We start from the raw sequence: 27242 nt of genomic DNA, 5'->3' as shown, positions 1-27242 counted from the left end.
TGGTAGCATATTCAATTATTTCACACGAATTACAAAAGGAGGCTAGACTACCAGGACTCAAAGAAAGGCTAGGATAAACTGGCCAGTTTCCTGCAATCCCACTCAGGTGGCTGGGGAAAGATGGGAAATACACTTTTAAGCTAACTTATTTGCTGCAGCAAAACAGAAACTGAAGAAGCAGTGACAACATGCTCAGGCATAACATGCAGGAAAATATGTGACATTCATACCCATCATATTGCATCCTCTGAGCTAAGGAAGCTAGACTGACCACCTAAATGGATGTATACAAGGAAGCAGCTATGCACAAGCAGGTGTATTGATGACAAGCTATAGGACACAATCTGCAACAACAAAGGTCACTCCTTGGTCCTTTATACTGTTCATGACCTACAGGCCCTTCTTTTAAAGAAATGTGAGGGCGTGCAGTGAAAGGTTGTAGACTGAAGAAACTAGAAAGGGTCAATGGATGCTGTTATGCTTAGCAATAATAATGAAGAAAGACAGTAAGTGATGAAAATCTGGTGATGGGATGGGTAAATGTGAGGGGAACAAAACACGTACACAGAAAAAGATCAGTTTATTTTTATTTTTTTCAGTGGCACAAAAGATAGCAATGTCAAATCACAACAAGAGGTTCTCCCGTTCGATTCTCAGCTGCAATGGCTTCTGTGAGGACTCCACATGTCCTCCCTGTACTTGCACAGGTTCCCATTGGATACTCCAGTTTCCTCCCACATTCCAAAGGCAGGCAGTAGGTGGATTATACACTTTAAAGTGGCCATAGGTGCAAGTGTGTATGCCAGTGTGTGGTGTGGAAGAACTACTGCAGCAGGGCTAGCCACCCAATGGGGTAAAAATTAACTCTAGATGATTGTCACTGTTGTAGTGACACCCTGACCCCATGTGCAAGAATGGTTAAAAGGGGTGATAGATAGATAGATAGATAGATAGATAGATAGATAGATAGATAGATAGATAGATAGATAGATGGATGGCTATACCTGCTTATTTTATGTTTTTTTCCCTCAAATTTCTTTTTATTTGTTTTCCATAATATCAACACAAAGAGTCAGAACAAAAACTGTTGATGTTACTGTTTACACAATATGACCAGATTAATATAATTAGACATTTGGACAGTATAATAAAACATACTTCAATTTAGAAATCAAGTCTACATCAGAGGATTATCTTAAAATTGAGATATTTGTGACTCGAACAGTAGTAAGATTTTAAAGTAACATGTTACCTGCACATACTAGTAGTATAATATGAAATGGTCCTGAAATTCAACACCAACAAAAAAACTAAACTACCTATACTGTATGTACATATATACAAGTGGTCACCATATAAGCTGTTACCACTCCTGAATCTATTTAAGATCTTTATCTATCTTTAGCATATATTACTATTCATGTTAAGATATCAATCGGGATTTTACACTAATTTTGGTAGTATGTTAGGTTCTTTTGACTTTTTGTGTTAAGTTTCTTAGCCAATATGTGCTTTTTGGCCATGTTTTTATACTTTGTCCAAGTAAGTTTGAATCTGTCCAACCAGTTTTTTGCTTATTTTATGGTTAAGTTGCTGTTAAATCATTAATGTTATAAAACATGCATCATTCAAGGTACAGTATAAAATTAAATTTTATTGCATGTAAGGTAATACCAAAAGTTGTAGAAAAACTTTGCAAAACATACATTTAATCAAACTACAGCATAACACTTAACTTTTTACATGTAAAGCAACAGCAGCAGGTGGCAGACAAACTTTTATTGTCTTCCCAATGAAATACAAGTGAAACATAACCACTTTAAGTTTAATATGCTTTGGCAGTTAGGAGAATTTTTATATGCTGGAGTAATGTGCCCCACAGTCGATGTACTGATACCATTCCAGGGAATCTTGATATTTGTTTTTTAGGTACAAAACCTTAACTGTGGTACTGAAAGAGAGAGAAGGTAAGAAAAAATCGGTAAGTAAAATGACACTATTGCAAGAATGCTGTCTCTTCTTGCAGTACTACCATTCCATACATTTGTTAACATATTTCAGGCTTTGCAAATTATTTTCCTCATAATGAATTGAAAATACCCTCAGACATTGGAAAGTTTATGACTGGAATGCACTCCCCTGTAAAACCACATCACATAGCTTATCTTTGAATTGGTGACTGAACATAAAACAAGTTTTTTAGTCATCTTCTCAAAGTCAATTAGTGACAGATTCATTACCTGTGTACAAAAATGACTTGCACATCCATTTTGGAACCAGTGTACATCTTTAACTGCATACTACCTAATTCCAGTTAACCACTAACTGCTGGAAAACTCCCTTTTAATGTTATTCTTGACCATACCTCTCAACTGTCCAGATTTTCACAGAATGTCCAAATTTTTGCCTCATATTTTTGGTCTTTTCCCAATAAAATTTGTGGTTTTCTGGATTTTTCTGGAAAATCATTGAGGTTAAATTCACTATATAATGACAGGCATTTGAGTTTCGGACTTCATATCCTTCGGAAAATGTATGGTAATGCAAGACCTTTTAGTCTAGCAAGTTTTTAAGTTTATAAGAGCATTATTTAAAATTTGACCCTATTTTTAGGGCTTTGTCCCCCCCCCCCATATTTTAACTTTGCCCAGATTTTTTATGCCAAGAGTTTGAGAGCTATGTTTTTGACTGCCTTACTCTTTAGGTTTCATTGGGGAAACTTCCAGTCAATCAGCATTTGCCTAGCAACATCACTAGTGGCCAGGAGTAACCAGATCAGTATGAATGTATAAATGGGTTAGACGCTGATGATCCATGTTGAAAGCACTGCAAACAGCATGTCCTATGATCTCTAGCAGCTACACCTGAAACCCCAGTAAGGGGGCTGCGTTTCAAGTCTCTGTCACTGAATGGACCAGCAGATTCACAGAAAAGAGCAGGTTAGTCAGACTGTTCAATAGTGCTTCCAATGAGACTGATTAAGAGGTTAGACAATGCAATCAGTCTGTTTCTTCATTCTACTGGAACTTTTCATAAGGGTCTCAGAACTTTATAAAATTGACAAGTGGCTGCTGTAACATCTTTTCGCAGTTGTATAACATTCCCCTCTTCTTGAAAGAGGGCGGCTGTTAACAAATCATTCTTAAAATGGTTTGGACAAAATATTTTTTTTTGCATTATAGTCTTACCAGAAATTTTACACACACACAAATTTTGTTTTTCACTTGTTAAACACGGGGCCAATACTTTTAAATGATAATGAGCTACCTACAGTAATTAGCATGTCATGTCATAAACAGATTTCCCAGATAATTCAGTCTGCAAAACAGATTTCACAGAACATTAGACCATATTCACTGCCTCTCTGTGTAACTTATTAAACCTCTTTAAGCCTGACATGACATAATATCAAACAGTAGAAAAATAGCTCTTAGAATTGAAGAAATTTATCTGCATCAGTAAAGATATATTTATTATCAACAGCAATCACTGTTTTGAGACCTACAGAATTATAATGCATAGCGGAAATATGTAGATGCACCCTCCTGGAAGGCACATGCTTCTATAAGGAAACCTTGAAGCTTTAGATTTAGAAATTTCATTTATTTCTCACTGCAAGTGGATTTACAGAAGAGAGTCAGTGAACAGCTTTCCAGAACTTTTTTGATAAGAATGGCAAAATACCATTTAAACATAAATTCAGTAATGGACACTTCACAAGGTACCCATCATGCATTAGACATATGCTCTTTTGTACAGTTGCATATATTAATGACCTGAAGAATAGCTCAAAAGACAATGAATTGTATGAGCTGCATGATTTGCTAACATGAGAAATAAAACAATTTGTAGTATAAGAAATTATTATAAGAGACTTTCAACAGAAGCAGACCTGACCTTTATAATAAAAAATGTATACATACTGAAAACAAGTGAAATACTAATGCACAGCTAAGAAAATAAATGCAGCATATACATGTCTAAAATAAATGCGAGTCAAATAAGGTAGAAAAGAGAAATAAAGACAGGTTATGTTGCAATGTAATAAATATGAAAAAGAAAGCCAAGGTTAAGTAGAGTATAACCAAGAAAGGATCCAAACAAAAGTGCTTATGTAGTTTTAATTCAGGTACAATAGGTAAGGATCAACAAATGACAAAATGCATGGTCTAGCCTCTGATCAATCTTGCAGACTCTGTACTACACAGGATATTTTTCAAATATCTCTAAAAGCAAAATAAGCATGTTTAAAAGCATTTGCATGTTGAATGCAAATATGAAAATAAATTGTTTGCAGATACAAAATAATTGATACAATGTAATTGTAAAATGCATCACAGACAGTGAGACACAAGTGAAAAGCTGACTGTCAATCCAAACTTGAGAAGTAATTAACAGAATATTGAACTCAAATCATGTCCTGGTGCAGTGTGTATCATTTTGTCAGAAAATATTTAAAGGTTTTAGGTTAGAAAATAGTCAAAAGAGTACTGTTGTGCACATAGTTAAGCTATTCTGGTCACATGGTGGCATCATTAGGTCAGAAACTATTGGAATGTTAGTAAAATAATAAAGAAGTCAGTCTTGATTTTCAAATATTTGCCCTTAAACAGCAAATCCCCCTAACATTGTGTCATGCTGCTTGTCAGAGGCTAGAAATGTTAGAAATTTGTGTTGTAAAGGCAAAGACTGCCCATGCTCAGTATCAAAAACACTTTTCAGATGCTGTGCAACAGTCATGCAGTGATGTCAAGTACAACTATATTGATTACATGGTCTAGTGTTAAGAGATTTATGCCCAAAGAAAAATATTTACAATGCTCAGAAGCAGAACAAAAATGAAACAGCATACATACAGTATGTTATTAATGCTGCGGTGGTAGTGCTGCTGTAGCGTTGTTGCCTCTCAGATAAACGTTGTCCTGTTCGATTCTCAGCTAGAGCGTCTTCTGTATGGAGACATGCATGAATGGGTGTACCTTCGTTGAAGGTTGTGCGTCAGGGCTGGCAACCCAGCATGTAAAAATCTACTGCCAGTCATTAGCGGACCGGAGTTCCGCTGTGGCGACCCCTAACCGGGAAAAGCCGAAAGACACAACAACATACAGTATGTTATTAAACAATTACAACCAGAAGAAAGAGTGAATAAGATGTCAGTGTTGTGAATAAAAATAAGATTCACCTTCGTATTCAGCTACGAGATACAAACTAAGACAGAGAGAGGGAGCACTGCACAGTGTTTACATTTGATGAAGCAGTCAACAAATATTGTTTTTTTTTCTCAACACAAGATGAAAACTGGTTTCTAACAAATATTGTGTAATTAATACAGTATTTGGAAGGGAGCGATTCAATTCGCCATTTCATTAACAGCAGAGGTATGACAAGAGGCTGAAACAGCTATTAAATTAAATGATGACATTTCAAATTAAATTAGAACAAAAATAAGCTTAGTCTGGCAAGAATGTAATATACAACTCACTTTGTAATGTCAGGGTGCCTGAACTATGATCCTGCCTCATGTTGTACTTTTAAACTTTTACTTTTACTGTAAATTTTACTTTGGAAGTTCCTCACTGCCTCATCACATCTCATCTTCTCATTCTAAAGAGGGTGGAAGGGAGGTAATGCCTATGATGTTTGCAGTCAATTACTGGCAATGCTGTCTGCCATGCAGTAGACATCTAAATAGCAGGATCCTCCGTTTCATACCATCCTACTCACTTAGTGCATGTAGCAATGTTCACACTATTATTATGTTTTCCAGCTTACTTTTAATCTCTGTAACATCTCGGACTACACTACTAATCACTGGACAGGACAGGGACTGCTTCTCAGAAATTAGTCTGGGAATGGTGCTTCTGCTTTTGTCCCGGGGAGAGAAGGAGCAGAGGAACACTATTTCCTAGTCTTCCTTGAGATTACCAATCACTGTAATCCTGAAAATTGCTTCTTTGCAGCCCTCTTGGATTAATGTGATTTCTTTGCTTCTGGTGAGAGAAGGAGCAGAGGGGTATTGATTCCTGATGGTATCTGATTAGGCAGTGAGTACGGGACTTCACTGAGTAGTCTGGTTGCAGTTTTGCTGAAAACTTATTCAAGGCCTTTGTGCAGACTGGATGTCTGTGTGTCCAGTAGCTGTAGTTTCTATCCAGAGTATCTATCAAAAAAAGACTATAGCAAATGTACTGAACACAACATCTGGGATAACACTACTTCTTAGAAAGCAGCTTGGAATTAATGCTTTTCTTTTGCTTCTGGTAAAAAAAGGAGCTAAGGATCCTGGATTCCTGGCTGCATGCATCTGTGTTGAGACCAGCACTATCTCCAGCACCAGAGACAGAGTACCTCCAGTAATCAATTGCAGGCCACATAGGTATTACTTACCCTTCAGCCCACATTAGTAAGAACCTGGGACCATGGATCTGCACTCTCCAACTGTCTCTGTAGCCAACTTAGTTGAAATGGGCATTCTGAGACAATATAGCAATGCTCTTGTTTGCTGACAATCTACTAAAACAAACTAGCACACTGTGAGAGATGCAGTTATTTTAATGCTATTGGAGGCAAAACTCTCATGTGAAGATATTACAAATGACAAACAGTTTGTCAGTGCCACACAGAACCAAAGTAAACATATCACACACACACCTTGTAACCTTGTCAATTCAAAAACCCATGAGGTAAACCTCCACACAATTCAAAACATCCTAGTCACAGATTACTTTACTGTGAAACACAGTGATGCACCACTAACCAATTTGTGCACAAAGTGGGTCACAATTAGTTGTCTGACAGGTGGTAGGATTCCCCATACCACACAGTCACTTAAGTCATTGCACAAGTACATATATGACACAGTCATAGTACACATATGTGTAAATGAATTCAGGGGTGCCTCTCTGGACTATATGAAGAGAGACATGATGGAGCCCTTGGAATATGTGTCTGAGTCAGGTATGAGCCCCTGCCTTCAGCAGCATTTTACCATTACCAAGAAAGATGCCACAATATGAATAAAAAGATTGACATCAGCAATTGGCTTAGCCTCTGGTGCAATTTAAAGTGTGTCCAATATATGTCAGCCTGGTATGAGATGGTAAACAGTTCTAACTGCTTTTCCAGGGATGGTCTGCACCTATCCCCTCAAGCCTTTTGCATACTTGCTAAAACTATCCAACTTCATAGTGTCTTTTTAGGAAATATCAGTCCTGAAAAGCTTTCAACATAACAGAACAGAATCCGAATAACAAACATATTGTTGGTCAGTGCTAGGAGCCATCAGCCAGAACAAAAAATTCCACTCCCTACAAGCACATCTTACTCTGAAAACTAGCAGTATATGTATTGTAACAGAGACTTGGTTCAAAACCATTGAGAGCATCCCATCAATGTAGGGTTCCAAAGACTACCACACGTTCAGGCCCACCACATTAGATGAAGGCACTAAAGGAAGTGGCATTGCCATATTTAACAAGACTAATTAGACAAGATAAAAATCTGTAATTCTTCCACGTCCAGCTTACTATTAGCAAGGCCCCTTATCACATCATAGATAACTATAGGACCCTCTCTATGTCCCCTTCAGTCTATAACTCCTACCTCAGTCTATAACTGCTACCTAACTAGTATGGAGTCCCTATGCATTAAGCCAAACACCATTCTCCTAGAGGATTTCAACTACCCCTCAATTAAGTGGGAGACATATACATCCCCTAACATGAATGCCCAAGATTTCTTGACTTCATCAATACAAACTCTTTGGACCGGTTAGTATGCATATAAACCAGAGTTGATAAAATCCTTGATTTGGACTACGCCAATATGGAACAGCTCTGCTCCCTACCAATTGTAACTACCTGTTTAAAATGGACCATAGATCAGTCATGTTCAATTTAAGGCTGAAGCCAGAAGCATTCTCTGATACCTAGGTACTTGCAGATTATGCCAAGGGTAATCTACTGAAACTGAGTGATTCAACATCCCCTTCCAACTCAATGACCCCACTGCTTATGCAAAATACTTTATTGATAAATTCTATGTACATGTGAACAGCTGCATAGATGCATCTGTTTGCTCCGAACTAAATACACCACCAAATTCAAAAATAATCACCCAGGGTGGCACACAAATACAAACAGGCTCTACAATAAAATAAGAAAAAACAATAAAAATGGAACTTTCAAAATGCAAAAAAAAGCTCTTACTAAACTTACCAGAGAACTTTGGAACCAGATCAAATCAGCCAAAGCCAGATATGAGGTATAACTGATACCCAGTCAAAGGACAAACACAAACACAAAGTCTGCTTTAACTATGTTAGAAGGATTTAAAAACTGCCCAGCACTGTGCAGAAGTAACAGTAAATGATGTCACATATTCAGACCCAGAGGACATAGCCAATCTACTAGTGGATAAATTTAACTGTAATTTTATCCCCACACCTACTTTCCCAGATCTCATACCTGCACCTATACCCCCTCAAATCTCCCATGAACAAGTCCTCCAGGCACTATCCAGGGCCAAGAACATTGCTTCTAGGGAGGATAAAATACTGGGCTGTTTGTAGGCCAGCCTGAAATGAAACCAGACTCCTACAGAGGTATTTAATATCAGCCTCCAAATGGGCTGTGTGTGCTTGACAAATGGAGGACAATTGTTCTCCCCATAAAAAAACAGAACTGGGAAATCAGAGAGACGCAGGTCTGACCAGCCTCATCTGCAAGACTATGGAAAAGTTCATTATGGCTTTAATAAACAAAGTCAAATGTTCAGACAGTGACAAATTGGTTATGTTACTATTTTTTTTCCTTTCCTCTTGCCTGGAGTAATTTCTCATTGTACTGGAAGCTGGCCTGACTTATGTGAACTGTTTATTTAATAAGCCAGTTATGTTGCAAGTATACTGTGGTCAGAATGGCAAAGGAGCTGTAGTCTTACAAGAGAATAGACTAGCTGCCTGTGGAAAAGAGTATGTTTTCAGATTTAGAAAACAGATAAGCTCATAAAAAAATGGAAATTGGAAACTACAGTACATGGATGTGAGAAATACCTATGACAGAGAGGTTCAAGTGGAAACAGATTACAAAACTTTGGAAAGAATGTTCAAAATGTCCTTCCATAAGGCACTACCAAGATTGTAGAGGGTATTACTTAATCTCAGAACTATGTTTCTGAAAGTGAATTACAAACTCTACAAGGAAGTAGACATAAAATATGTAATCAGAAGATTCTGGAAAACAATGAGTAATTAATAGAGCACTAGAGGTAATTTTACAGTTCTATACAATTTCCACAATTGTTCAGAGAGCAATAATGTAGAATGTTTGTGCAGGACATGAACATTAATTTCTATCAAACAATTTTAAATTAAAACCATTTCTAGGACTATCTAGCAGTATACAGTAAACATCACTGGACCAGTACAAAAATTCATTTCTTATATTAGGGATTCAAAAAATCTTTGAAAAAAGTTACATCATGTAGAAATTAGCGTTTTAATGTGAGACTGTTGATATTAAGGCTCTGTATGTGAATATCGACCATGTACATAGTTAATGGATGGGACATCCCTCATGCAAGTAGCTCTCACATTCCTGAATTAATTAATGCATTGCCTCATGGAGAATTTATTAAGGTTAAAGCTCTTAGCAGAAACAACGATGTCCAACCTACATCACCCTGCTTTTTTCCATTTTGCACATGGAGTCGGTGCGTTACATCAACAGTGGCCATAATTTAGAGCCAATGCTTTATAACTCCAGCTGGCGACAATGATGTGCTTTCTTGAAAAGGCCAAGACAGTGGTAAGCAGTTGGTTATGGACATGCTGCACTATCCCCAAGGATAAAAAAAATGCCTTGTGAGTTAGGACATGTGAGTCATCAACAGAGAACCATTTTGTTTTGTTAACAAGAATGAAGATGAGAAAATTGCAAAATGAATAAAGAAGCACTGAAGTGTACTACTCACACATTCTATATTAAAGGAAGGCTTGCATGTAGGACCTCCTATTTATTATTGCAATACAGAAAGTCTGGCATAGAACATTGTTATTATTATGCATTTGCAATTATTTATGTTATGAATTAGTTAGCAAGGCCGTGCTTTACAGATACTAAGAAAGTAACTATGTTGATGCAGTTTTTACTGTGTAGATAAATGTCAGTAGTAATATACAATGGACCACAAATGGAATGATGTCAGATGTTAAATCCAATTTGGCTTGACTACACTGACACTGATTTATGCCATTATCTGCATCTTGTGCTTATTTTATAGCAAAAACAATGACAACAGTCAAGACACGTGCACAGGAACATTTAGGGATACTCACAAGAGACAGTACAGTAAGTATATCAGGGTAACCTGCAGAGCTTTAAGCTTACATATACAGCAAGGACCACTCAAAAAAGAAAAAAAGCTATGTTTTCATTGAGATTGAATGCTCTTATTCTTAATGGCTCAAACATAGCAGTTCCTATGAAAAGCTTGTTGCAAGAGTTTCATGTCATTTTGAGTAAGGAACATGTGATGTATGTTATTAATAGGTAATTAAAGTAATTGTTTGGTCATATACAGCACTCCTTAGACGGACAATTTCTAGACTAGATAGCAGTCTAAATGCATTTTTTGCATTTAGTTTCAATTGATGGCTTTGGCACCAATCATCTGTCTGCGTTAGTCCTTTCTGCAGTATATTAGTATCATATGGGGTCTCTGTGATTGTTCTCAATTTGCAGTTATCAGTGAACTTGGTCAGCAAAAGGATATTTACGTTTGCCTGGACTTCTGACAAATAAATTCTGAACAGTAGAGGGCCAAGGACAGATCCTTGTGGTACACCACTTGTGTGTATGAAAGCGGATGTCTGTTTGTGTGTGCGTGAGAACAGAGAGAAAGTGAGAGCGATCAAACAATGGCAGCAGCAGCTGTTAAGAGGTATGCATACCTGCTGACCTTTTAGCTCAAGAAATCTTGATAAAGGTTAAAATAAAGGGGGAACAAAGGTGCAAAATCAGACAGATTTTAACTATTGCTCTTATAAAATTAGAAAGTTGCTTAACAACAGGATTTGTGTTAGCATGAATTTTCTGAAGGAAATAAAGTCTGAGACTCAAATGTACGTTGTTATTTAAACCACACACTTTAGGAGTAAGGGACCAAAAATGAAGTAAATATCTGAATATTTTTTGAAAATGTTATATTTTGGATATAAAATACTTTATCCACCACTATTTACATATACTACAGCAAGTTCAAACATTAGGCACTGGAACTATTTTACAACACATGGGTATTTACAGAATATTTAAGGCACAAATTTAAAAGGCAGATATCTATTATAGTACTCAAAAATTAAAAAGGTAAATAGGAATATTAGTAACAAATCTAGCTGAAAATTTACAAAAACATGTTAATACAGGATGATAATTATGCTTCAAAATACATATATCTTATAGGTGTGAAAAAAAAAGTTTACTAATTATAACACATTAAAGAATTGCCTAGTTATAATTAAATAAAGTTAATAGACTTCAGTTCAAAAGATTTTCAAATAATTAAACCATAAATGTTGCCCCACAGCAAGAGGTTCTCCAGTTTGATTCTCGGCTGGGGTGCCTTCTGTGCGGAGTCTGTATGTCCTCTCTGTGTTCATGTGGGTTTCCTGCGGTGCTCCGGTTTCCTCCCACAATTCAAAGACATGTGTCTGGAACATTTCTCCCTGGGCCTCCGCTGAAAACTGGTTCCGTCCCAAGTCAGACTTTCCCAGTAAACAAATGTTAAATAAACAGTCTTTCGGCTTTTCCTGGTTAGGGGTCGCCACAGCAGAACTCCCGTCCGCTAATGATTGGCAGTGGATTTTTACAGTGCCAAGTTGCCAGCCCGATGCCCAGCCTTCAAAGAAGGCAAGCCTATTCACGCACGCACCTACCTGCATGTCTTTAACGTCACTTGACCACGGGGAGGACATGCAAACTCCACACAAGGCGCTCCAGCCGAGAATCGAACGGGAGAACCTCTTGCTGTGAGATGACAATGCTAACCACTGCACCACCACGGCCTATAAATGTTAAATAAATAAATAAAAATAAATAAATGCTCAAGTTACCTCTAGTGGTCATAATTAAAATTGCAAGTTAATTTACCAGATATCCTTTGCAGACTATATTAATAGATTTATAAAGTAATTGCAGAAGTAAATCCCATTTCAGTAATTTCAGAAACAAATGCTAAAAAATAAATCCTATACAAATACAGTTAGTAAAATAGATTTTGCATAGGCATGAAAATGTAAGGTCAGGCCTGTGTCTCCACTCTATAAGTAACTACAGAAACAGATACCTGTTCAGGTATCTTAGGAGGAAATGTAAGATCAGGTTTCATTTAAATGCAGTTTGTTAATACAGTATCCATTCTCTTTGCACAAGTCTAGAAATGCAGCTATTTTAATGCATACGTGTATCCTCATTTTACATGCAGATTCAATACAAAAGGAGTGTTTCAGCTTTAGTCAGGAATACTGATAAGAATAAAATGTACTAACAGAATGTGCAATACATTAAGTACAAACAGGCTTGGGAACCATGGTTAAAGAAGTGTGCAGAAATTTACATGGTTTGGTATTATTAGGAGATACCAACACTTCTCTTCTGATTTACTTCAACGGCATTTCATATGTATGTGTATTTTTTCTGTGCTAACAATGCAATTGTATAAAAATTTTATTTTTACTTGTTTGTAAATTGTTTGTGTGCAATGTGTTTGTAATATGGAGCTTTAAGTGTGCAATGTGTTTGTAATATGGAGCTTTTCTCCCCGGGCCTCCTCTGAAAACAGGTTTTTGGGCCCAGTGGACATCCCCGGTTATCAAACTGGAAATAAATAAATAAATATTTCAAATACAGTGAACTAGTTCTTTGGACTGATAAACAGGAAGTCATTACAGTGTAGTCCTCAGAAGTTAGGTACAGACACTTGAGAGTGAGTGCAAAAGTCAGGTCATTATAAAGCATTCCAGAATATTAATTGTATCATTCAGGAGGAATGAAATATGAGTGCAGAAGCTACGGACATAATAATTTAGTCCATTTCAGTTTATCAGCACTGTTATTGAAGACAGTAAGATTTGACATTCTGAGTACAGAATTTACGGACAGTATAATGAGTGCAGACATTAGGGGCATTATAAGTCAGTATATTTCAGTTTATCAGCACTGATAATGGAGACAGTAAGATTTAATTTGGATATTGCTGACCTCTACTGTACATAATAAAATATTCTTAACCGAACTACAATATATGCAGACTTTTATTCTGAAAGGTACAAGAAGACTGGCACCTGTTCAGCACATTTATGGGTAATTAAAAGATAAATACATTAATTCCAGTTTCTTCCAGTTATTAACAGTTCATTCCAGTATTCTACAGTTCTATCAATTCTTAAAACAAAAATATATAAAAATAAATATAGCAATAAACAATATTAAGTAAGTGAAACACAGCAATTTTACTGATAGCCCACTGTGTAAGTACAATAATGCCCTTGAGGTTGTGCATTATTGTGTAAACAATGCCCTTCCAGGGGTGTAGAGCCTCCACCTGTGGCATCAGATCTCATAACACCTCTTGGTGGGCTTTATGTACACAGAAACACACACTCTGTTGGGCATTATTGTTTGCGTAAAACACCACAAATCCAAAGCATGATGCACACTACAGAACAACTAGCATTCTCTATCTCAGGGGTCACATCAGAGTATCTCATGTCAACAGACTTTTCAAAAGGTAGAAACACTAACACATTACACTACTTAAAGTGCATTAAAAGGGAATCAAACAAGTGACAAATAAATGAAGAGAAATGCCTTCTGTGGCATACTTCTAACCCTTTTGGCGGCAACATCTGGATCTTCAAAATATTAGTAGTGTCAAGTCTATCACCAAGCATCTGTGTAAACTCTTGTGCAGACTTTCTATGTGGAAATAATCTGCCTCATAATAAAGAATTTAATATGAAGAAATACCTCCATTATGTATAGCATCAAAATGTTGAGTTTCAGTTTCATGTTCAGTTTAATTCTACCTAAAACGTGGCTTTTCAGTGCTTCTGTGGATCCCTAGTGATATCTGCATTGCTTACTGTACTTATTTCCTTGTTTCACTTGAAAGAAAGTTACTGTTTGTCATTTTTGCATTTAAGTTACCTGTAACACATTGCATTTAAGTTACCTGGCACTTGCTCACTAAAGCAATTATATAAGTCAGCACTAAAAAATTAAAAGCACTACACCCTCACAAACTCCCCTTGAGTGCCTTGTTCCCCATTGGCCCTGTTTTTCAATTATAAAGGAATTCCCAATACTATTCTAGCATGTCCAAAGGTCAGTTGTCAATTTCCTCTCCGGTCCAGCTGGTGAATCTGGGAATCTTGAGGCAATGTTACAACTGCCTCATGTACACAGACAACCCTCTCCTCCTCCCAACAAATTCCAACACATGTGAGAGATGCAACCATATAGGCATACTGGAGGCTAAGCTCTATCAACTCAGTACTGGCGAAACCAGTCAGGAGGAGAAGGAAACGACACTCACTACAATTTCAGTCTCACATAGACCTACCACGACAGCAAACAAAACACATAAACACACAAAAACATACTCGGAGGCTCTAAATAAAAATCTGCCTAAGCAGCAGACACCTCCAAAGCAGACACCCAAGCAACCGCTACCCCAAAACAAAACACGTGCAACACATAGCTCACAAAGCCAGTGTGCCGAACAGTCACAGCCCTTAAGGCTAAACAACACACCTGATACACTTGTAATAGGTGACTCTATCGTCAGGCACACTGACGTCCCGCTCACCAGGCTGAACAAGGAGAAGGTCACGGTGATCTGCCACATAACACAAGCACTCAGGTCACTCCAAGGCAAGTACAAATATGACTCAGACATTGTCCATGCTGGTGTGAATGACCTGAGATGTACCTCCTTGGACTACATGAAAAGAGACGTAGAGGAGCTCTCTGAGCATGTAGCCCAGGCCGGTATGACCCTGACCTTGAGTAGCATCTTACCCTCACCAAGAATGATGCCACAATACGAAGACAAGATGATCAATTTCAACAATTGGCTTAAGTATTGGTGTCATTCAAAGGGGATCCAATGCCTGTCAGCATGGGATGACATGCTCGACAAGCCACGATGCTTCGGTAGGGACGGCTTGCACCTGTCACCCCTGGGCTTTTGGATATTGGCAAAGGCTCTTGCTACCCCCATAGTGCCTTTTTAGTAAGGCTCAAAAGACAAACCCACCTCCATAGGTATCACAAGGGATAAGAAACTAAGAGTAATGCTACTCAAAGCCAGAAGTCTAAATCTCAAGATGCACGCACTCGAAACTCTCCTTAGCATGGAGAACATCGATATCTGTGCAGTAACAGAAATCTGGTCCAAGGCTCCTGAGAGCACCCCAGCACTACCAGGTTATACCTCATACCATGCTTTTCGGCCCCAAAACTTGGACCGAACCACAAAAGGAGGGGGAGTACCAATATTCGTCAAAGATACCCACACTTCCAGGTTGGTGGCACAGCATGAAGCATCAGAGACTATCCATGTGCAACTAACAGTGGGTAAAACTGCCTTCCAGTTTATAGCCTGCTACAGACCACCCTCCCAAACCCAGGAACCCCACTCGGCCTTCCTGAGAACACTGGAAAATATGAAGGTCTCTCCAAACACAATTATATTGGGTGACTTCAACTACCCAAACATAGACTGGGAGCATTACTCTAGCTCCAACACCCTAGCCCAAAGGTTCCTAGAATTTATAAACTCAAATGCTATGGAACAACTTGTTACCACTCCCACAAGAGGGGAAAACATACTGGACCTGATCATCACCAACATGGGGACTCTATGCTCCAGACCAGAAGTGTATCCCTCACTGGTAAGATCAGACCATAAACTAATCTCACTGGATATTCACATCCCGACTCCACCCCCTGCCCTGAAAACCACAGTGAAAAACGTCTCTAAAGCAAATTTCACACTCCTCAAAACTGAGGTGGAATCCTTCAAAGCCCCCGGGCCTGTGGAAACTACGGCCCAGACCGCAGAATCCTTTATAAATGCATTCTATGAACACCTTCAGGAATGCATGGATCATGCAATCCCAAATAAAACCAAGACCCAATCGTCCAAAGGCAGACGTCCTGTCTGGTGGACCCCAGCCATAAACAAACTATACAATAGAAGGAGGAAGCTACTACATGATAAAGCAAAATCCCAAAAAGGGAAGGCATCTCTGATCAGTATTAGCAAAAACTAAGGGCACTCATAAAATCGTCTAAGGCCAGCTTCGAGAGAAAAATTGCACAGGACACTAAGGATAATCACAAGGCTTTCTTTAGTTATGTTAGGAACCTGGGTGGGAATTCCCAGATATGCTCAGAATTAGTCCAAAATGACAGGAAATACACCAAACCCACAGACATTGCCAACATCCTAGCTGACAGGTTCAGCGCAAACTCTCCCCCCCACCAAAAGGGCAAATATCTATCCCAGCAGAGTGCTGCCCCCCTGACATCTCAGATGATCAGGTAAGAGCCACCCTCTCCAAAGCAAAAACACAGCATCAATGGGACCAGATGATGTCCCTGGCTGCGTCCTACATGAACTCCAAGAAGAGCTAAACCCAAACATAAAACTACTGTTCAATCTCAGCCTTACTACAGGATATGTACCCAAAGAGTGGCGTACAGCAACAGTGGTCCCTCTCCACAAAGGTGGTGCCTCAACAGATCCTGGAAACTATCGCCCCATAAGCCTGACTAGCTTGGTCTGCAAAGCTATGGAAAGGATCATCATGGACCTCATAAATAAAGATATTGGGGACCTACAGACACTGGATCCTACCCAGTTCGGCTTTGTTAAGGGCAGATCCTGCCTCTTAAACCTGGTTGATTTCTTTGAAACAGTCACCAAGGCCATTGATGAGGGAAGGTGGTCCACACAGCCTACCTGGACCTCGCAAAGCCTTCGATACAATACCCCACTCGGGCATTATAGATAAGCTCACCAACTTAAATATAAACCCCTATGTCACTAGATGGGTTGCAAACTGGCTCAAGGACAGAACCCACATGGTTAGAATTGCTGGAGCCATGTCAGACTCCAAACCAGTTGCAAGTGGCATCCCACAAGGCTCAGTCCTGGGACCTCTCTTGTTCGGTATATATTTCTCAGTGGTACAGGCCAACACGGAAGGACTGTGGCTGACCAAGTTCGCAGATGACTGCAAACTGGGCGCCATAATCGACTCTCCAGCTGACACAAGCATCCTCCAAAAGGGCCTCATAGAAACAGACAACTGGTGCCAGAGCCATGGCCTCAGGCTAAATGCCAAAAGTGTATAGTCATCCCCTTTGGCAAAACAAAGTGCCACAAATTACCACATAGGTGGTAATCCATTAAGTACAGAAGAAGTAATTAGGGACCTGGGGACCCAAGTTGATAGCATTCTCTCATTTGACAACCACGTGGCCAAAGTGGTTAGAAAAACATTTTATATAGCCCACCTAATCATGAAGGGATTCACATCTAGATCAGGGGAGGTCATTGTGCCTCTTTACTCATCCCTCATCAGGCCCATAATTGAGTACAATGCCCCTTTTGGGATGTACCTTACCAGACACCTGCAGCAACTGGAAAGACCTCAAAGGTACCTCACCAAGAGGATCAAAGGGCTCAAACAGATGCCATATGCTGCCCGGTTAAAGAAACTCCAGCTCTACTCAGTGGCATACCGCCTGATCAGAGGTGATCTGTGCCTGACGTATAAAGCCATGTCCAACCGGAATTAATGGACATGCTGCACCTCAGAAAATCCAAATCCCATCGAGCTACGCGCTCAAGAGACTTGAACTTCAGCACTGAAATAAATAGGACATGCTGGAGGGACAGATTCATAACCCACAGGCTCCCTTCACTCTGGAATAAAATCCCAGTCCAGGTTAGGCAGAGTCCCTCATTGACTCTCTTCAAGAGGAATTTTGATGAGTGGATGGGAGATCGTAGGTTTACCCCGGGTATCACTTCTGTGACACTGCTAGACAGAGGCACAGTATACTAACCTCGAAAAAGGGCATAGCAAAATTAATTTAAAATGGGTGGCGAAAGCCAAACACACTCTGGCTAGGCTTATAAATGCCCTAGGGCAGATAGCCTAGTATGAACTGATGAACCTATGAACCTATGTGCACTATTCTTGGCTGCTGTAGATATTTCCAGTGTTTCTTCAGATATCTCACTGTTTTCATTGAATTTGCCATAAAATAAAGTAGCTTCAATTTAAGGTTGTGAAAGCAAAGTTACAGTCACAGCACTACCACCTCATTGGCAGCATAGGAATGAAATAGGTTTACATAATTAGTGACAGCAAAAACTGCAGATGAAAGGGTTACAATTAACAGAGACTTACCGCATGAAGATCACGATATTGTGGATTACAAGTGATGGCTCTGTGCAGTAGTTACTAAAAAATAACAGACAACAGTAGTAAATCAACTCCGGTGATACTCAGAACCCACCCTCAAACATAAACAAAACACAAATACATCATACAAGACCTCCTCAACACAAGCAAAACATCCTCACACTATATAAACCCACTAGTCATGTTGTCTGGTATACGAGTACTTACAGTCATGCTTTCACCTATGCATTGCATGCACACACCATTTATGATTTCAGATCTTCAGCATAAGTGTTTCCACAAATTAAGCTTTCAGACATATAATAATACATGAGCATCGTTTTCCTTTTAGAAATGTAGCAGGCAAGTAATGAAATCATTATCCCTCAAAAGACATTAATATACAAAGCAGGGCAGCTATTAGAAAAATGCCTCTAGTCAGAACTTGCACAGTCTTGCTACAACAGCTAACCTCCGAACCTCATAATTCCAGGAACACTGGCAAAGTGCATATAGCTGTGTTGAGTTAATGGCCAAGTTAAAATATATTTCACAGAGCTGTGCAAGATGGTCAGCTGATATCAAGGCTGTAAAGCAGGCACTGGGTGGAAGGTTTCAATCGACCTGCATGTAAATTATATGGTGTCTTTTCAACCCAAACTAAAACTAAACATATCAGGTAATGCAAGACCCAAGATTACAGCAAAGCAAACAAACTAAGTGTTAAATGTCACATCACAAAAATGCTAAGTGGGATAACACTAACTGGAAGTTAGTTTGATAAAGCATAAACATCATCCGTGTACAGTTCTAAGATTACACTTACTATGCTAGTAAAGGTCTTGATTATATATACTGCCTTTGAGCTGCTTAATGTGTTGTTCATTACTCAAGTCATATATCACCTTGTCTTAGTACATTTGTCTGTCTTGTTATATAAAAATCTGTATTACCTGATTTTATTTAGATATCATTCTTATTGTCTTTTGTATCACTATCTTGGGCTGCCAATATTAACCTTTCATCTCTTGGTTTGAATTTGCCTCTTCTTAACCATTCCTACATTCATTCCTGATCAGCATGAGGTTCTTTAAGAAGTTTTCTATACTTGCAATTATATTTATGTTTTTTCCACATTTCTTGCCTTCTCATCTGATCCTTCACCTTATAATCTTTCTTTTGTTTTTTTGGCACATTCAGTTGCTGCCTAATTTTTATCTACTTCTGATTTGATTTCCATTCCTGCTTGACGCCGATAAGCTTCTGCTAGATTAAGCAGAGAAGTCATCTTAGATTTATTCTCCTCATGTTTCAAAACTTTCACTATGTTTGGGTCTTGTGAGGTCAGCAGATATGTGTGGAGTCCCACAATTGCATATCTGCACATATAATCAATTTCAAGAAGGCCCATCCCTCCTTCGGAATGGGGAATATATAACATTGGTATGCAATGATTTTTATAAATCATTTGGTGAGCATGAAGCATCCTTCTTGTTTTCCTATCTAATCTATCCAACACGTACTGGGGACAGTCAGTCAGTCCAAAACTGTAAGTTAGGGCAGGAAGAGCAAATTGGTTTATAGCTTGGATTTTGCTACTAGATGTCAGTGCTTTTTCAGGATTAATTTAAGTCTTCTGAAGTATTCCTTACTAAGTTTTATTTGCATTTTTTGTGTTTTATTGTTGATCCTTCATTAATTCCCAAATACTTATACACTCCTTCTTGCTCAAGTTCTTTTATATCACATTCTTGTGTTGCAGTTTTCCTGCTTTAAAGGTTGCTTTTGCACATTTATCAAGACCAAATGACATTCTTATATCATCTGAAAAGGTTTGACAACTTATAGTTGTGCTTTCAGTTCCTCATCTGATGAGCTATACATTTTTAAATCAACAGAGAAGGTGAGAAGTCTTTACACTTTGTTGTTTTCTAGGAGACAGATTATAGCCATGGCCTAAGCTGTTGAGTAAACAGCTTAATGGATTAAGGGCAAGGCAGAATAGTAATGGTGACACAAGAGCCACCATGGAATATCCCCCTTTGAATTTTTATCCCTGGGATAACAATTTGTCCTTTATCATGGCTTAACTCCAAAGTGGTCTGCCACTCTTTCATAGTCACTGCAATGTAATCTATCAGTGTGGAGTATATCTTATATCTGCATTGAGAAAGAGTTGGTGTAACTCAAAAGCTTTGCTTTTATATTCTTCCGCTAAAATAAAATCTTCAAACGTTTGAGTTTCACCTTTTTGTTTCTTGGTTACATTTGCATTTGGATTTGGGACTCATAATTGGTACCTGTTGATTTTTTTGGACTTGTTGTTGAAATGTCTCATTTTGTAAATCATTAAACTACTATGGTAAAAACCACAAGTATTTTTCCATTCTTTTTATGTTATTTTTCATTGTGTGATGCTCTGCCTCCCCATACTTCTCTGTGAATGCCCTCTGACCTTTGATGCCATGTAAAGTATTTAAGTGAATGTGTGTTGCTTCAGTGGCAAAATGGCTCTGAGGATCGGGGTGTTTTTTTTCGCATTGAAAACAATGATGTCCAAGTTATTAGTTTATCTCCTGATGCTGGGATTTTAAATCCTTACAATGATCACCCTTATTTGAGTTCAGCAGCAGGAAGTTTAAATGACAGTGATTTAGATGCTGAAGAGGTGCCATACTGTAGTGAAATCTTGCTCTAAAATGACTGTTTGGCAGCCATCTTCAACCTTATGTACCATTATGCCTTCTTGGCCTCATACACTGTACCATCCACTCCTCAACTTTACACTGCCATGAAAGTTCACTTTTCCACTGTCCTACTGTTATAAAATACAACAAATCTAAACTTTGTTTGTGTAAACACTCATTCCAATCTAACGTTGAATAATTTTTCATATCATCGTATTGCCTGTGTTATGGTTATATGCTTGTATACTGACTATTCACATTTCTTGTCAGTGCTTTTGTTCTCTCATTGTTTGCTCAAATGATTTGTCACACAGTGTATGTATTTCGCTTCCTCTCTGTTTCTTGTACAGCTTTTCATACCAAGTCCTAACTGAAAATGGGATATTGACTGTCTCAGTCAACAAAAGCAACAAATAAATACATTTGGGAAAAATCACAAAAAGTATGCATTCTGCTGGGATACAATGAATTTTCTTTGCTGCTGTTTACTAAACCAAAAAATATATTTTCAAAACTGTTAAATGCATTACTGTTATTTTGTGGTCACAATTTATGTTATCACTGTTGGCTCATAGCAGTGTGCGTGTGTGCGTGTGTGTGTGTGTGTGTGTGTGTGTGTGTGTGTGTGTGTGTGTGTGTATGTATATATATATATATATATATATATATATATATATATATATATATATATGATTTACTTTATAATCTCGAAATTCTGAAATCTCGAATTTCAGTATCTCGGGACTATAAAGCCGAACATTCACAATTTCGAAATCCTAAAAGTGCGAAATTCCTCCACCACATAAACAAACATACATATGCCTTCCTCCCCACACTTCAACAAACCAACACAACACACACAAACACAACCATACAAATACACACACCTACCATACATTTAAGCAGGGGGGCAAGCTCCTCTGCACCCCACACACACACCCGCTACTTATATATACTAACTCAGAGGTCACACTAAAAAGACAAGATACTAAACCCATCACAATATACTCTATATTCCGCTTGCACAAACACACACCATGTGCATACAAACACCACCACTCTCAACATTTACACACTCATACTCTTGCCTATCTACCCTAATCTACATCTAAAACTTCCCAACACACTCACATACACTCAAATACCTACCCCAAACCCTTAAAAAACAGCACTTACCTAAATCTCCACATAAATCCACGCAATGGCAGGCAAACCATATCCCACAGCACACTGCACCTTACAAACACATCAAATCCCATGTACTGCCGCCATCACAACCAGGAGTTCGACACTTCGAATTTGATCAAGTGCAGTTTTGCTCCACTGTACTTTTGGCATTTTCGTCTCAAAATAAATTCAAGATTTGTGCCCAATGAACTGAGTTTGTCAAGAATCCTTGGGCATCCACACAAGTCTCTCCACCTTCTTCCACTGGGAGTGTTTCATGTTTATGACTACCCGTGCTGCTCCCCCCTCCCCAGCAGTCCTGTTGGAGTATCTGAGGGAGATGTGTGGAATAATGGCATGTTGCCTTTCTCCACCTCCAAGGCAGCACAGCCATCCACCCCATCCCCATTACTCCCTTAGACTACATCCTCTATTGTAATGTCTCAGGTCTCCAGTAGGTTATGTCATCAAAGATGCCCACCAAACCATCTCTCCCCATCTGGGATGGTAATAGCCATCCATCCCTGCCACTTCTTCAGTCACCCAAGCCATTAACTGAATCACAGTTGCCTGGACCATAATCTGGGCTTTATCCCTCTATGCCACCAGAGTGACTTTACTATTTTTGTTTTATTAATGGTTTGAGTGTCAGAATGTGTATTGGTAAAGCATTTTGTTTGAAATATAGGAGAAGTTAGTGATTGGTACAAATCTGTTTGAAAATTAGCTATGAACATGGAATCTCCTTTGAAGGTCATAGGAAACATGCAAATGACCCGTTAAAGACATAACACCTGTTGCAGCTACATGACTTCTGAATGCCCACTAACTTTTTACTTTTTATAAACATATACTGAAACATTCAAGCCAATATAGCCAAACCCCATTAACTATAGACATGATATTTTTCACACCTTTTAAGGTCTCATCAGTACAGCATAAGTGGATATCTTGGCCACTTTCTGAAAACTCGCACACTTTGAGGCATCCTAATATTATGAACACAAGGCTTTTTCAAACATTACCAGATAAAGAAGCAAGATCATACAAAAAAATGGCCAATTAGAACCTTCATTTGTAATACCTTAAACATTATTTGAAGGAACGCTATGGGAAATGGATACATGGCAGAAAATCCTGGATAACCATTGCCTGCACTGTGTAATACTTTAAACCTTATTGAAGGAAGGCCAGGAGGAATTGATACATAAGCAGAAACCCTTGCAAACCATATTTAAAAAGTCCTAGTAGAAGCACCCCTCAGACTGTAAATGGTTTAATTTAAAAGAATGAAATACTAGCCATGCAAGGAACTACACGCAGTGGATATGTTAAGTTGAGCATATGTATCAGAGAAGTATGAAAAAAAACAAGGACAAATGGTCAACAGAAAGGTCTCAGGCAAGTTTACCAGAGCTGCTCAGAGTTTGGTGTCCTTAGCCAGAGATCTGAAGTCATTCTGAATGAAATGCATGGCATCCTGTAAATTCTACTAAAAAATAAATAATTTTATAATCTGCTTTGTACTTTTGTTTTGAAGCCTACTTTAAACTGCTGTTTGTGACTGTGTTTTCTGCACTGCCTATTTACAGTACTTGAATAACTTGTAGCATAAGCTAGATTCAGACTGTTTTCTGAGCATTAAAGCCATCCATCTGACATTAAGAGAGCCCTCCTGCAACATTGTGGCAGAAGAGTGCAGTTAAAGACCCATCTGAGTTGGGATTGTTGGAACAAAGGCTCCATCTTTGGCTGTTCTATTGGTTGGATTGTTTAAAAACAGTTTTACTTAACTGATATTCAAGCACAGCATTTGCACGTAGCTACGCATTGTGGAACAGGGATATAGCATCACAGTGTATAGATGCAAATGCTTTCCCTACATAACTGCTAGGGAACCCTCCTACATAACTGCTAGGGAACCCTCCTATTCTTTCCTGCTTATCGGCACACAGTGCAGTTGCACACTGGTGCCCAGAGAACAGTCCAGCTGTGCTTTTTGTGGTGCTGGCACATGTTTCTACCCCTAAACCTCTCACAAATTAGCTGATTTACTAGTTCTACAGCAGAATCTAGTCCATCTTGCCCACCCCCACCACTTATTACAGAAAATACCTGACATAATGGAAGGTCAATTTCCCACGATTTCTCCAGCCAGCCTGATTGACATGGGCATCCTGAGGCAATGTAGCAGTTGCCTTATGTATACAGTCAACCTATTACTCCTAAAACATACAAATACAATATGTGAGAGATGTTATCTATGCTACGAATCTGGAATTAATGCTCTCTCTCTCTCTCTCTCTCTCTCTCACGTAACAACAAACCAAATACCAAGCAGGTTGTCAGCACCCACACTCCACTTCCCACCGACACCAAGCACACAGCAGATAAACCAACATATGTGGAGGTACTCATTAGAAACATACCAAAAGAGCAGAGAACTCCCAAGCACAAACCTTCTGCACACAATATGGTCCTAAGAGCACCCACCCAGTTTGCCTGCTGAACCTAGTGGACGTCTTTGAGAATGTCATCAAGACCCTGCATGAATTCAAAACAGTTCACACTGCCTAGCCAAGGCCATTGACGCAATCCCCCACTCAGACATCATTGAAAAACTCATCCAGCTGGGGGTTAACCCTTGCATCACAAGATGGGTTGCCAACTGGCTCGCAAACAGAACACAGAGTCAAAAGTGGGGATGCCACCTCTACTAACAGACCTGTTACCAGTGGTGCTCCACAAAGATCTGTGCTATGCCCCCTACTGTTTGGTATCTGTTTTTTAGAAGTCCAGGCAAAAATAGATGACCTATGGCTTACCAGGTTTGCTGATCACTGCAAACTGGGTGCAATCATCAAATTCCCCAAAAGATGTCAATATACTACAAAATGGGGTTACACAGACAAATGATTGGCATCAAAGCTATGGACTTAAACTACATTCAAAAAAATGCATTATCATCCGCTTTGTCAAAAGAGAAACTCCTGTTCATTACAACATTAATAATACACCCATAAATTCAAACCCAGTGGTGAGGGATTTAGGAACACAAGTTGATAGCAGCCTTAACTTTGATCATTAGGTGTCCACAGTAGTAAGGAAGGCATTCAATGTTGCACACCTCATAGGCAAGGGTATAGCATCCAAAGCTAAGGAGCTTACAACTCGCCAATACTCAGCTCTCATCAGACCAATAATAGAGTATTATGTTCCTTTCTGTATGTACCTCACCAGACATCTGCAGCAACTAGACAGACCTCACAGGTTTCTCACCAAGAAAATTCAGGGTCCACAACAAATAACCTACATGGACAGACTGAAGGTCCTATCTCTTTACTCAGTATCATATAGACTGCTTAGAGGCGACTTGTGCATGGCCTACAGAGCAGTCTCAGATCCTGCCTTGATGAAGCTGCTACACATCTGCAAATCCAATAGGACAAGATTTACTCACTCTAGGGATCTTAACCTAGCCTACGATATTAACAGGACATGCTGGATAGACGTATGTCACCCAGAGGTTGCCACTCCTCTAGAACAAACTCCCATTCATGTAAAACAGAGCTCCTCAATGACCCTATTTAAACATAACCTGGACAACTGGATGGGAGACCACAAATTTACACCAGAGGTTTCACATATGTCCCTTTTAGACAGGGGAAGCTGGTGCTGATCCTAGATTCACATGCAAACATGGATTATATGTCTTGGTCCACAAGGGAACAAGGGTATAACATGGGTAGGCTTACACAGGCCTTAGGGCCAGTAGCCTAGTAACCTCCTATGATCCTCTGAAGAGTTGTTAGCTGAGCTAAAGATTATTTGTCCAGTTCTACAGTTAACAACGATAGATGAAAATGTAAAAGAAATTTGTAGATGTGTTGGCACTGACTTAAAATGAAACTACACTAAAGCATTACTATGAAAGGACAAGGTGAGCAAAAGTTGTCAGTAAAAGAAATTCAGTCTTATTTTTCATTCATGGAAAACAAATATTGCACAGGGCTTCTTGTTCAAAGCTGACATCATAACAGGCCCCAGTACGATGAGAAAAAGGATTGAGAGGATACATGAATCATATCTTTAAAAATAAAATGCAAAGGAAAAAGCAAGAGGCACAGAATTTTGTCAGGTATGTCAACTTAGAGCTGGTACTGAGATGTGCCATTTCCAATGTATACCATTACAACCCTACAAAAGCAGCCAATAGCACAGCCACTTCAATATGAATCAAAACAAAGTAAAGGAAATGTTAAAAAGTGGTTACTGATTTGTTTTAGTTGAAGAAAGCCACATATCTCATACGTGTGGATTATTATTCCAAGTTGTCTCAAATAACCAAACCGAGGCATGACATATGTGATGATGATTAGCGCATTAACGTCTATGTTTCTAATACAGGTGGGATACTTGATTTCATATCTAACAATGGTTAACTATACACAAGTCAGTTATTTAGACTATTCGAGTCTGACTAGGAATTCAAACATGGAATATCTATTTCACGCTATCCTCATTCTAGTGGGAAGGTGGACAAACAGTGAAGAATCTAATATGAAATAGCTGAAGCAAAAACTATAATGATTGTTATCTTGCAATTCTGAAATACTGGAATACTCCACTGTAGGGACTTGTGCCCTCTTCAACTCAACTGTTACAAGGAAAAAGGTTGAAGAGCAGACCATCTACTTCAGCTGCAATGCCGATGCCTTAGAATCAAAACAAAGTAAAGGAAATCCTAAAAAGGCATTAATGGAGGCAAAAAGTACTTTTCTAACATATATATCCTCAGAACATCTATTAGTGCCTCTGGGAGGTGTGGTAACATCTACATAACAGCAGACTTGGTCTTTAAGGCTGGGATGAATCAATGAGCACTTATCTTTGGCTGCTACACTATG

At 38.8% G+C, this 27242-nt stretch overlaps 1 protein-coding gene across 6 annotated transcripts in view; it reads right to left on the bottom strand.

Moving 5' to 3' along the window:
* Nucleotides 1-1634: 1634 nt before the first annotated feature.
* Nucleotides 1635-27242, bottom strand: part of TMEM106C (transmembrane protein 106C) — a 305831-nt gene continuing 280223 nt past the window's right edge. For all 6 annotated transcript variants that reach the window (XM_044083879.1, XM_044083875.1, XM_044083878.1 and 3 more), the window contains exons 7-8: nt 18488-18541; nt 1635-1951 (exon numbers count right to left, since the gene is read on the bottom strand). In XM_044083879.1, coding sequence (XP_043939814.1) covers nt 1855-1951; nt 18488-18541 — 151 coding nt within the window. In that variant the 3' untranslated portion in view covers nt 1635-1854. The remainder of the gene's footprint in view (nt 1952-18487; nt 18542-27242) is intronic.

This window comes from Protopterus annectens, chromosome 9.part0, assembly GCF_019279795.1.
Source record: "Protopterus annectens isolate FY-2018-M chromosome 9.part0, PAN1.0, whole genome shotgun sequence".
Classification (NCBI taxonomy): Eukaryota; Metazoa; Chordata; order Ceratodontiformes; family Protopteridae; genus Protopterus; species Protopterus annectens.
Note: the sequence above shows the minus strand (reverse complement) of the source record. Positions and strands in the feature narration are given on the sequence as shown.